The 13,735-nt window shown below is 38.2% G+C and overlaps 1 protein-coding gene across 1 annotated transcript in view; it reads right to left on the bottom strand.

Moving 5' to 3' along the window:
* Positions 1 to 246: 246 nt before the first annotated feature.
* Positions 247 to 13,735, bottom strand: part of LOC126236162 (rho-related GTP-binding protein RhoE-like) — a 302,277-nt gene continuing 288,788 nt past the window's right edge. Inside the window, exons 4-5 of the mRNA XM_049945248.1 lie at positions 10,423 to 10,557; positions 247 to 5,682 (exon numbers count right to left, since the gene is read on the bottom strand). Coding sequence (XP_049801205.1) covers positions 5,449 to 5,682; positions 10,423 to 10,557 — 369 coding nt within the window. The 3' untranslated portion in view covers positions 247 to 5,448. The remainder of the gene's footprint in view (positions 5,683 to 10,422; positions 10,558 to 13,735) is intronic.

Raw genomic sequence — 13,735 nt, 5'->3', positions numbered from 1 at the left:
GAAGAGCTGTGTACAGCCAATGAGAGTGTAATGGCTGTTGCTACCGATAATGCAGTCAATATGGTTGAAGCAGTAGAATTAACATGTAGTCATGATTTTTGTTTTGTGTGATTCTGAATATATGTGAATAGTTGTGATCTTGTAGAAAATAAAATACAGTTTGCTCATCATGAATTCATATTAAATATTGTTATTGATGAGAAGGAAGCCCGTGTGTAGGAACATAAAAAGAAGTTACACTTTCAATTATAGTAACATGTTTTATTAACTATTATATTACATAAACAAGTACAACAAAATAATTCCATCAATATTACACTTTACAATATCTCAATATTAAATACATATTAACATTCTGAAACGTCTACTGTAAATCCATCAACCGGAGCATAGTCATGTACAACAAGCAGATCTCACACACCTCAATTGAATTTGATGTACACTGCAAAAAGTCTTACTTTTTCATAATTCCAATAGCTATTATATTGGCAGTAAACATTCTGTAGATTGTTAGTTTCATAACAATGACAATACATGTGCTTTAACTGCCAGATTAACTCATGATATTCACTGGGAAAACAATGGAACTAATACCAGGAAATGATAACTTCAGAATTTTAATGATTACTTAGGGAATGTAAGACTATCAGAGACTTTTTTAATATTTTTCTTTTGGTTATAACATGAAAATCAAAAACTGTGTTACTGATTGACATCAGGTGCCATGTATTATGATGTGTGGAAAGAATTATTAAACAGAAGACTGTTCACAGAAGATATAAACATTTTTAAAAAGTGAATGTCTAAAAAATGGGAGTCATCACTTTTGAATTACTTTTCATTGGAAATGTAAATAGTTTTTTGATACATCAACAAAAGCAAAAAAAAACCTTCCAGCAGCTATCAAGGAAATACACATTTTGTTTCAGATAGATATGTTTCAAGATTTCTTTTACTGCTGCACTGTGTGTGACCTATCATTTAGTGACTGTTTCACAAGCACCATACCAAAGATAAAAGTGTACTATTAATCTGTATGGTTTTCCTGACTAGCATTTGGTGAATCCACATGACATAACTAATTAACTCCCTGTTTTCATACAACTTATATAACTTATATATTCATCTTATGGTATCTAGAGATGACACTGATCTGTGATGATAGCTATTATATGAACTCAGGCAACATTTGGGTCTTGTGAAATTTCAAAGCATATGTTTCATTATTCTAAAATTCATTGTATACTGCCAGCCAGAAGGAAAATGATAAGAGCTATTACTCACACACACACAATAAATGTAAAATAGGAAAAGCCGATATGTTTCAGGAACAATCATTGTACTCTGCTTTCTCACATACTAGAAAGAAATAATATTTTTTTAGATGTCTGCCCTGGAAAAATTTGTATTTAGTTAAGTCTAATAAAACAAGATAACTATTAGAACTGAATCAAGGACATTTTAGTGAGCCAGTTAACTTCTGAAGCTAAATTCGAATGTTTCCTTTAGGTACATTCACTTATTTATAACTTGATAATCTTAAACTGAACACATAATTTTGAATCTGCTACACGATTTGCTGAAACAATTAATTCCTACTTGATTTTGTGATATTTTGTCATGTACTTTTTATCAGTGGTAGAGAATTACATAATTACTTCACAGACCAATCTAAATTATGACTTATAATGAGAATAGATTTTTAGTTGGTATGAAACCTCCAGGCAAGTTTTGAGGTTCACACAACTCAAAGAAGAATGATTAAGGTGAAAATATGAAGAAAGATGAAGGAAAGATGATATAATGTACTCCCATACCTGACACCTATTTTGAAGTTGGCCTACTGGTCTGTGGTATACTATTTCTGATCACTTTAATCATACAATTACAATGAGTTGGGAAATTAATTAAAATTTTATTCACACATGGAAAAATATTGCCTTGTAATGTCAATTTTATACAGACAATACACAAACACTTCCTAGGACTTTGCTTTAGCTATAGATTGCTGATACAAAAATAGCACTCATAATTATAATTTGCATTTACAGCTGAATTTCAGCTTACAATCAGAGACTCATGACAAGGAAACCAAAATCTAATTTCATTTCCAACACTCTGCTCTGCAGTATCTCCTCAACCATCTCTTTTACACACAGTTACAATAACTATTAAAAATCTAGACCATTTACTTCAGCAGTTCATTTTTTCATGAAGAGTATTACAATGTGATACAAATATGACCATTAACATACACTCTGAAATTTACATTTACATGTATAAAAAACTAAGTTATCTTTCAATTTATCTATCTGTTAAATTAAGACACTAATTTTCTCCTTCTGTAACAGTGCATTACTTAAACATCCATATGAAGTTATAGATAAATTATCTTTTAATACTCATGTTTTTGCTACATGAAAACTACTTGCTTCACAGCTCTGTATTAAAAGAGTGAACAATCTCTGAAAAGCATATTCTCTCAGTAAATAACTATTTATTAAAACAGTTTCATAACTAATCCATTCATGTGCGCACAACAACATGTATTTATGATATAAGGACGGAAGGTAACATCAAAAATCACTTGTTACCTCAGATTTTTTAAAATTGATATAACATACATTCAAGTACAAATCTAAATGTTATATTTTCCACATACAAAAATTGTGCATTTAAGCATTTTTCCTTTTAATTAGATAATAATGTAGAACAGTTACAATAATTTTGGAACAACACTCTTTTTATTTGAGCAGGTAACAAACTAAAATTTCAGTCTCAATCGAACTTCCTTTCATTAATGATTTAACATTGCTATATATCATATGACAACTGGATCAAAATATGACAAATCTTTACTTTGGAATTTAGAACTATAAGGCTTTAGCACTTCTCACGTAGTGAGTATTAAATTTTTACAGTGAAATCAAAATGAATAAAATCATCTTACACAGTAATAAATTCAAAATATAATAAATGTATGTTATGGTAATTAAAATGCTGGTTTCAGTGCATACTACTGGTACTTCATTACTTGCATATTTCTATTGAAAAACTTTTCCCAAACATTGATAATCAGACACATATGAGTGCTCTTACATCTTCTCCAAGTCAGTTGTAAATGATGTATTGGCTTGTTCAGTTATTGTATGGTATGGTGTCTATATGGTTGTTCTTAATTCTTTCTAAGAATGGACAAAACTTCTTATTAGTAAACATACAGATGGTCTCCAAAAATAAAAATAAAATATGAGTAATTGTTAGAAAAAATTACACAGAATGTTCCTACCTTTAATATTTTTCCATTAATAATAGTTTCTATAAACTGTTACGCAAAAAAAGTATTGCAACTTGCAGATATATTTCCCACATGGATCTTTCTGATGACTGTCACAAATTACTAATAACAAAGAATTTAAAAAAATACACAATATTTAAAGCCTTGATATACTAATTCAGTACTGCCAATAAAGTGAATGTGTTATGAACTGTATATCATTACAGCTGCAATTTTAGCATTTTTTCTTCATGCTGTGGTTGTAGTAGTTGCAGCTGCTTATCACTTGGCATATATTATCAGTACACAGCCTCTGCAGTAACTTAAATTCTGTATTAATGGAAGTGGTTTTTCAATGTGTTTATTCCATTTCATCATTTATATGCTGTTACCTCTGGCCAGGCACAGACTATAAATAAGGTGTTTTGTGTTTGGGGAAAGGTCAAAAGGTTAGCCCATATAATACCGACAATCGAATGAACATATTCTGAAATCAGTAGCATTAATAGAGGTATTTCACAAAGGTGCTGTATTCGTAGCATACTCCACAATGAAGGTTCTGCTTAAAAATTTCCAGTACTGATAATAACAATAAGAACCTTGACAGCATTTATCTGTTATTACATTTTATAACGATTAAAATCGCACTTATCAGACAAAGATAACATGTTCAGAGTCTGCCTCACAGCCATACGCCATCTACAGCTAATTTAATCAATTCTCTGGCAATTCTACAAAGAAACTGCGAAAAAGCTGCATGAGTATTGTAGCAAAATCCCTAATGTCTTCAAGACCACAAGATATCAAGCACTAGAATATTGTTGACTGTAGTGAAAAGACCAGTCATCACACTGCAGAACTCATGTGTACAGAGCTATCTCCATCCTTGTCTCTGATATTTTTGAAGTTATGACAGTACAAACAAATTAACGAATCATCATAATAATGGGAGGTGCATTATGGAAGAAATGTAGACGCTTATAAATTTAATAACTATGGTTCAGCTTCCCTTTTTGCTACGTGTCTCTGCAAAACAGAATTAACTGGCGTCAAAATATGGAGCTAGAGTGATGATAATATCAAAATTACGACATTTCTTTGACAGTGTCGGTAGAGACCAATGATGGTGTGGGCTCAAAATTAATGAACTCGCTGTTCAGACTAGCGATGTGGTTGCTATTGTGTCAAGATCTGAAGCAGATCAGTTCCTAAAATGTCACATTCCATTTATAGATAAATTGTACATTGTTCTGTTGCAAGTTCTTAATTATTACTGGCAGATATTTTCCTCAGAATTGAAATAACATACAAAAAATATTTATGCAGATTTTCTACTGAGAGAAGATAACAAATAAATGTAAATATTTTAATTTAAATGATGTTTTGTGGATACAAAGTGCTATTATTTTTGTGAAACAACAGACACATGATGAATAATATGACGCCAAAACGTGGTGTCCTGAATGGTTTCATCGACAGATGAGTAGCAATATAACTGGATATTTACTTTGCATACACAGCCAGGCATTGATGAATGGTCATGTAATCATGGTTTTTATGATTCCAGACACCCTTAAGTCGACAGCTTGCTTCCAGAAAGTTAGAGGTGCCTATGTTGGTGTAACAATCTTGATTGAGAGAGGCTGGAGCTCGGAGGAATGGGTTATCTCTGGAGAAACATAATATTGACATATATTGTTTACAGCACAGTGGCAGATAGACACCAGGAGTCTAAGTACAAGTGGGCAATCCTCCTTGAAGTAACAACAATGCTACATAGGATACAGTTCAAGTTCTTACAGCTTTATAGTTCTCATTTCCTTTTTGGCAGGCTGACTGCAGACCTGACTGGAAATGAGATCAGGGTCCATTGAAGAAGAGGTATCTAGTGTGTCACGCTCCAGTGTGTTGTATCAGTTTCATGTCTTTGGCCAAATACACATGCTATCAACAAAGACTATTGTTCAGAGGTTCATCTCCTACAGGTTGCACCTTTGAGAAGCAGGTCTCAGTGTGCTGCTCCCAGAGGGGTGGTTACTTTAGTTTCAATTCTTTGGCCGAACACTGGACCTGCAAACAGAGATGATCGTTCAGAAGTTTGTGTTGTGCAGGTCTCCCTCGGGTGGCGAGCATGAGGTGGACGGGCGGGTGGGCTCGCCTCTGGCGAACCATCACATGAGGCAGCAGCTCTTGGCACGGCCCTTGAGCTCAGCACGGAGGTCCAGCTTGCTCTTGCAGGGGTGCCCCTTGGCACGCTGCTGGAGCATCAGTGCATGGTTCTTGTTCAGCTTGCCTAGGGCCGCCAGTGCTGCAACTTCAAAGGCATCTCGCACTGCCTTGATCGCGCCTTTTGCAGATGTCTCCACATAGGTCGTCGCACCGATTGTCCGGCTAACCGACACTGCCTGTTGGAGAAAATAGCTGACTTATCATCAGGTGGTTATAAACGCATATACTCATTTAATTTCTCTCTCTCTCTCTCTCTCTCTCTCTCTCGTAGATGCCCATACATGCACTCATGCGCGCACACACACACACACACACACACACACACACACACACACACACACACAGATATAGTGTGTAAAATACTACATATACAAATTTGTAATTACCAGGGGAGAAAAGGATATAAACAGAAACACGTTTCCTATGTGACACAAATGTCACAATGCACCATTTTCCCTCTAAGGGGCATTGAAGGTTTGATGCTGGACTTCCATTAAGCCAACGTTCACAGTTGTTTTGACTGCTTCGTGTTCAACGAGACATGGCAAAAATGAAATCTAGTTTTCAGCACAGTTACATCTTACTGCTAGATGGGTAAGTTCCCCTTACTGTTAGTAGTGTCCATATTCCTGGACAAACAATTACATTATTATTGATTATGATATGCTTGCATACAATTTTCTACTGATGTCTAAAGCTTCAAGAAGAATGATTATACTCAAACCAAATCAGCTGTCATGCATCTCATTGATGGGGAGACTCGATGCAACTGTATGCAGAATAGTTTCCAGGGGTTATCAAATCATGTCACATTTCAAAGACTTGATGGCCGTCTTAATGAAATAAGATCCCTAGACCATGTAGTGTGTGAACCAGTTTGAGGAAGCTGTGTTACAGTGAAGTGAGGACAAGCCCAGCATCAGCACAAGATCTGTGGGCAATGAACTAAATATCTGGAGCTTCAATGTGTGAAAAGTCCTGTAAAAGACGGGCTTGCATCCACCTAAGTATTAGCCCAATACTTCCAAAGATTTGTTTGGTTTACTGATGAGGCTAAATTCACAAGGGAAGAAATATTCAACAGACCTTAGAGCCATTCCTGCGAGTTGGAAAATCCTTAAGCAACTCATGTGTCCCACCAACTATAGGGATTTACCATAAATGTGTGACTTGGTATTATTCACAACCATGTCACTTGGCTATATCTTCTGCCTCAAACACTCAGTGGAGAAAATTAATGTAACATCCTCCGTGAAGTAATACCAAAAATGAAACTTCCTGGCAGATTAAAATTGTGTGCCGGGCCGAGACTCGAACTCGGGACCTTTGCCTTTCGCGGGCAATATCCTTTGTTTCAAGAGTGCTAGTTCTGCAAGGGTCGCAGGAGAGCTTCTGTAAAGTCTGGAAGGTAAGAGACGAGGTACTGGCAGAAGTAAAGCTGTGAGGACGGGGCGTGAATTGTGCTTGAGTAGCTCAGTTGGTAGAGCACTTGCCTGCGAAAGGCAAAGGTCCCGAGTTCGAGTCTCGGCCCGGCACACAGTTTTAATCTGCCAGGAAGTTTCATATCAGCGTACACTCCGCTGCAGAGTGAAAATCTCATTCTGAATACCAAAAATGTTAGAGAATATCTCACTAGCAGTCACAGGTTGTTTATGGTTGGAGCATGGCAAGGCTGTATCATATTTTGATGCTGATATCAGAGAACATGATTTCCCGAATTGCTGGTTGGTTCAAATGGCTGTAAGCACTCTGGGACTTAACATCTGAGGTCATCAGTACCATAGAACTAAGTAAATCTAACTGTCCTGAGGACATCACACACATCCATGCCCGAGGCAGGATTCGAACCTGCGACCACAGCAGCAGCTCGGTTCAGGACTGAAGCACCTAGAACAGCTCGGCCACAGCGGCCGGCTCCTGAATTGCTGGATTGGGAAGAGTGCAGTCATACAAAGCCTTCAATGTATGAGAGACTACTAGACATTACAGGAGAGCTGCTTGCTTGTTGGCTGGCGATGCAGTCATTATTTACGAAACACCTGGCTGTGTTGTGTGTGTTCAACAACTATTAGTGCTCGGATCCCACTAGCTCATTACTGTAGAAAAATGGCTTTTACAGCAACATCTCAAAACTATATTATGTGGCTGTGTGAACATTGTCTCAGAACACCCCATCCACACAGTCAGTAACTACAAGCTACTGCTACAATCTACAGCTATGAGCCACTGTTATCACTACCACTTTCAACATGCAATATTGTCCTACTTATTACAAATGTACATACAAGGAAACATAGCCTGCAGAAAGTGCAGACAATCTGCAGCCGAAAAATTCCTTTAGTAATGAGTTCATTAGAGATGGAACACTAGCTTACACCATCTGATCACAAATGTATAGACACCCTCTGTAATGTGGAACTGATCACTAGATGCCACAAGAGGTGGACATGCCAATATAAAAAGAGGTGGGAAGTATTGTGTTGTTAGTAGGGAAGCAGTAACAGTACAATGCGCCGGTTAGGGGTAGCTCAGTAACTCGGAATATGGACATGGCGGTGGATGTCACGTAACTGATAAATCCATCAGGGACATTTCATTCCTTCTGATCTTGCCCATATCGACTATTACTGATGTAACTGTTAAGAGGAAACATGAAACAACAATCAACACTGAATGAAGACCATCTAGACCTGATACAGTGATGGGCAGAGGATAACTCTAAAAAATTGGATGAAAACAGCAGACTGAATAAGTCTTGAGTTCCACAGTTCTACGAGCAATCCAGTTAGCACAGTGATTGTACATAGGGAGTTGAAAAGAATGGGGCATAATGGTTGAGCAGCTCCTCATAACTACGAATTTCTGTAGTCAATACTTAGTGATGCTTGAACGGGTGTAAAGAGTGACTCCACTGGAGAGTGATTTTGAGTGCTAAATCATGCTAAGCCCTGCAGCAATCTGATGGAAACGTTTGGGCTTTGTGAATGCATGGGGAACATTACCTGCCACCGTGTGTGGTGCCAACAGATAAGTACACAATTCGTGGTGTTCTGGATGGGGGTGTTTTTTGTGGTTGAGGTGTAGTCCCCCAACCATGGGGGAAGGACATGAACTCATTCTACAGCATTATGTAATATGTACAGCAGAGAAACAGTTCAGAGACATTGATTGCTTGTATGAGCATATAATGAATCATCCTCCTGTAAAATTACCTTTTTTTATAGAGATAAGCAATACCATGTATACTAACGATTCCTGCATACATTAAACTATCTCAGCTGTTTCATAAAAGGAATTCATATGATTTTGTATATGATGTATTATATTTCAGGCGAAAATGTATAAAAAAGAAATTAATGTGTTACAATCGATATGTACTAACAGTTAGAATTACTCTTCTTTTAAAGTTAATTAAAATTACAAACTTTGTGGCATACATAAAATTCATATTATTAATTGCACAATTTAATGGTAGTTATTAAATTTATTTCTAGTTTTATTTACCAAATAATGATGTATTTTAGAGATGATTCTTCTTTGGTAAAGAAAGTTTGTAAACTCTTTTGCTTTGTAAACTCTTTGGAATAATGTGAGTATTGCAGAATGTAAGGAGTGGTGGGCGTGCCTCTAATGGAAGTAGACGTTTTCTAAGTTTGTCACCAACAATGTAATTATTGGTTATTTTGAATGTGGAGAATGTACAAACAGTGTGATGTAGAAAGATGTGACAAAGAGTAAAATTCAAGAAAAATACAGCCGAATCTTCATCAGTTATTTAGTCACCAAGAACCTCCAAAATCGAAATTTCAGCTGCAAGAATGTACCCTTAGTCAAGACTTTCAGTCATCAAAAACAACAATGAGATAATGGAGATAAGTATAAAGTTATTCTTTTGTATATCTTATGCCTCTTGAAGCTTTCAAAATTTGTGCAAATAGAGAATTTTAATAGTGACATGCGGTAGGGTAAGATTACAAGTATGACTATGCAACCTATCATGAAGCATCTTCTGCAGTAAGACAATGGTTTGTTGTCAATAATGCCCTGCAAATGACTGGCATGGCCAAAGTTCATATGCGAACCCAACAGAAGGCCTTCAGGATAAGTTCGAAAGTCGACTTTGTTTCACAATTCAACAACCAAAATCAGTACCTTCCCTGGAACAATGGTCTACCATTCCTCCAGAGACATTCTAACACTTCATAGAAGGTGTCTTGGGCAGAGTTCAAGCTGTCACAACAACGAAGGGTGGAGATACCACATGACTGTGTGATGTATTCTGTGAAGTATGAGACAGGGAATTAGTCATAGGCACATTGCAGGAGCCAAGCTAGTGTCATTGTTCATGAACTGAAGTACATCACACCATTGTAAATCAGGTTGGTTTTCCTCCCCTAGAATATGTGGCCAGTAGCTTAGACATGCACAATTTAAAAAAAATTACATAGATTCAGCCTACATCCTAGCTGGGCTTCAGCCAAAGTAGTAAGTTAAGGAATTTCTTTAAGCAATCTGCAGCATAATATATGCTTGCCCGGAAAAATTCTTCCAAGCAGGAACCTGTTTTGTCATGTATTTCCTGGCACTTTTTCGTGTGGACTACATGTGGCATGTTAAGATACCACTAGGTTGGAGAACGATGGGGATGCGAAACTGTTTCCTCCTTAGATCCATATATGACAAAAAAATGGTATGTCATATTAACCAGAATTACAAACATTGCTTCAGGCAGTTAGATAACTGTACAGCATTTAACCAGCCATGCCTGACATGCAACATATTGATCGGTATAGGCAACAGTGGTAAAGTACAAATAGGAATCAATAAGTATGTTTGTCAGCATCAGATCTAATATAGAACCAAATCTGCACTGTCCATTACAGTATTGCCAGAGGGCGACAACTTGTGGTCCTCACCTGTTCAGAGGAGACAGGTGTGCGCCTCTGCTTGGCGAGGCTGGAGACGGTGGTAGGGTCTGTGCGGAGGTCACTCTGGCAGCCACACAGGATCACCGGTGTATTATCGCAGTGTTGCCGGATCTCAGGGTACCACTGCAAGAAAAATAAGGCAACACTGTTACTGGAAAACTAGCAGGGTCACCGCTGAGTTGGCACAATGCTGCCAGATTTATAGGTATCATTACAAAATACACAATCTCTTTACTGGTAGCAAAATACTTTCACCATTGAGTTGCCGCCAAGCTGGTAACCACTAAGAGAGCATTCACTACAGTTATTAGCCTTCACAAAGGACTACAATGTGCTGATGCAGTGGTGCCACATCTACTGGTAACAGTACAGAGACAACGCTGTTAGAAGAAGCTCATACAAACAGTCACACCTCTTCACATGGCACCACTAAACACACAAAGAACGCTTTTATTGACAGCCACACTAGCTTCTCGTTGCAGTGCTGCCGTCTCTGCCTCCAATTGCAAGCATAAAACACTGTCACTGGCAGCCAGTTGGGACCATCAGGGTGCTTCCCACTGTGTTTCCATCTCTGTCACGAACAGATACAAGACTCTCATTTTACTGTCAAAGCTCTGTCAACACTTGCTCAGATTACTGCCCTTTGTTGTGAGGTTTTGGTAACACTGTCCTATACAGGGTGGATATGTATTTTACCGATTATATTACGGATTTTCTTTACAGTGAGTTCCTCAGAGCGAGTGTTCTGGTGCACAGAACTCATTATTATGTTTTGAATGTATCTGTGCAATGTATATGAAAGATGTACAGATGGGTTTTGATGTGAAAAATAAACAAGTGACCTACTGATTAATATCTTGTGTATGGGAAGAAAGATGTAAAACTTATAAAACAAGATGCATAAGGAATGCATTGCCATCGGGTAAAATATGTGCGCATTTACTATGAAATAAAATCTCCGTATGGCATTACTGGCTGGGCGATCCCTCCTTAGGTTGTTCTGCCGCCTTGTGCAAGCCTTTCTATTTGCCGATACTTGGACAAGTTGCACATCGATGAAGATAAGGCGGAATAACTAAGGCATTGTGGTGAACTGATTGCCTAATTGATTTTATTGCTTTATTTAATCATGATGCATGTTTCGCCTAACGCAATGCATCTTCAGATTGACCAGTATAGTGTAGGTAAGTGGGTTTTAGGTAGCATGATTAGGGCACCATATATGGTAAAATAAATTTAAGCAAGTATGATCTCATGTCATATGTTAACAGCAGTAACACCAGATAACCTTGCGGGACTGTGTAACGTAGACCAGTGGAAACAAGGCAGGATCAAGTTTGTAAATAGCCGTGGTAAATACGTTGCATCCGCCGTTCTTTTTTCTCCGGTTTGATACAATATACAGAGGGTTTCACAATCCAAGTTACACATTTCCAGAGGTCGTAGAACGGACTTAGTAGAACAAGTTTTACATAGGAACACATGTCCAGAAACGTATACGACGACGCTACAGAGCGCCTGTAAATGTATGCATATATAAATAGTGTGATTCTGTCATGATATTACAGGCTTTCAAGAATGTTGGAGACGGATAAATGTATCAATATGAGTTAAGGGTCTCTGGCCGAAAGTTACTAGCAACAGTGGAATACATATACCGATACTGCTGTTGCTAAGAATGTTGTGTATGCAACTTTCAGAGGTGGTAGTATTGTCCAAAACAAGAAAAAGTGTTTACTAAACATGGTCTCTAAAATTCATTCCTTAAGGGCTACGAGCACTTATTGAATAGAGGAGATGTGCTTCACACTAGCTAACATGAACAAGTGCTCATAGTTCCTCAGGAATGCATTTTACAGTCCAAGTTTACTAGGTATTTCTCTTGTCCTGACACCTTCTACCGCATCTGCAGCTTTCATACCCCACATTCTTACATTCTTAGCAACAGTACCAGTGAATGTACCGGCCGGAGTGGCCGTGCGGTTCTAGGTGCTACAGTCTGGAGCCGAGCGACCGCTACGGTCGTAGTTTCTAATCCTGCCTCGGGCATGGATGTGTGTGATATCCTTAGGTTAGTTAGGTTCAATTGGTTCTAAGTTCTAGGCGACTGATGACCTCAGAAGTTAAGTCGTATGGTGCTCAGAGCCATTTGAACCAGTGCATGTATTCCACTGTCAGAGGTATCAAAAGGGTTTTCGCTTACAACATTCGACTCCGTTCCGGTACAGAGATCCCTACTGAAATTGATGCATTTATCCCTGTACGTCGTCCTCGAAGGTTTGTAACATCATCACGGCATCACACTGCATATGCGCCAACGCCTATAATTTGACGCTCTGTAGGGTCCTTGGAGGACATCTTCATCTACATCTACATGGCTACTCTGCAAATCACATTTAAGCAGTTGGCAGAGGTTTCATCGAACCACTATCACAATAATTCTGTTATTCCACTCTCTAACTGCGTGTGGAGAAAAAAGAATGGTTCAAATATCTCTGAGCACTATGGGACTTAACTTCTGAGGTCATCAGTCCCCTAGAACTTAGAACTACTTAAACATAACTAACCTAAAGACATCACACACATCCAGGCCCGAGGCAGGGTTCGAACCTGCGACCGTAGCGGTCGCGCGGTTCCAGACTGTAGCGCCTAGAGTCGCTCGGCCACAGCGGCCAGCAGACTGTGGAGAAACGAACACCTACATCATTCCGTGTAAGCTCTGATTTACCATGTTTTATTATGATGATTGTTTCTCCTGGCTGAAATTTGTGAGAAGATCCTGCCTCTACGAGAAACGCCTTTGTTTCAGTGATGTCCACCCCATATTCAGTATCATGTCCGTGACACTCGCTCCCCTTTTTCTCGATAATACGAAACGTGCTGCCCTTCTTTGAACTTTCTCGATACATTCCGTTAATCCTATCTGGTAAGGATCCCACATCGAGCAGCAGCACACCAAAAGATGACGGACAATCGTAGCGTAGGCAGTCTCTTTAGTGTATCTGTTTCATCTTCTAAGTGTTCTGCCAGTAAAACGCAGTCTTTGGTTCGCCGTCCCCACGATATTTTCTATGTGTTCTTTCCAATTTAAGTTGTTCGTAATTGTAAATCCTAGGTATTTGGTTGAATTTACGAACATGGGTTCCGATGTAAAACTTGATCCACTAAGTCCCCTCTACAACCTCTAGAAGTCTGTAACATGAATTTTGAAACACTCACTAATTTAGTACACACTTGCTTCGATTTCTTTTACTATACACGACGGGGGCATTCTACTTTTTTTTATGTCATAATCATA

Source organism: Schistocerca nitens, chromosome 2 (genome assembly GCF_023898315.1).
Source record: "Schistocerca nitens isolate TAMUIC-IGC-003100 chromosome 2, iqSchNite1.1, whole genome shotgun sequence".
NCBI classification, from domain to species: domain Eukaryota; kingdom Metazoa; phylum Arthropoda; class Insecta; order Orthoptera; family Acrididae; genus Schistocerca; species Schistocerca nitens.
This window is presented reverse-complemented; position numbering and strand designations above follow the sequence as displayed.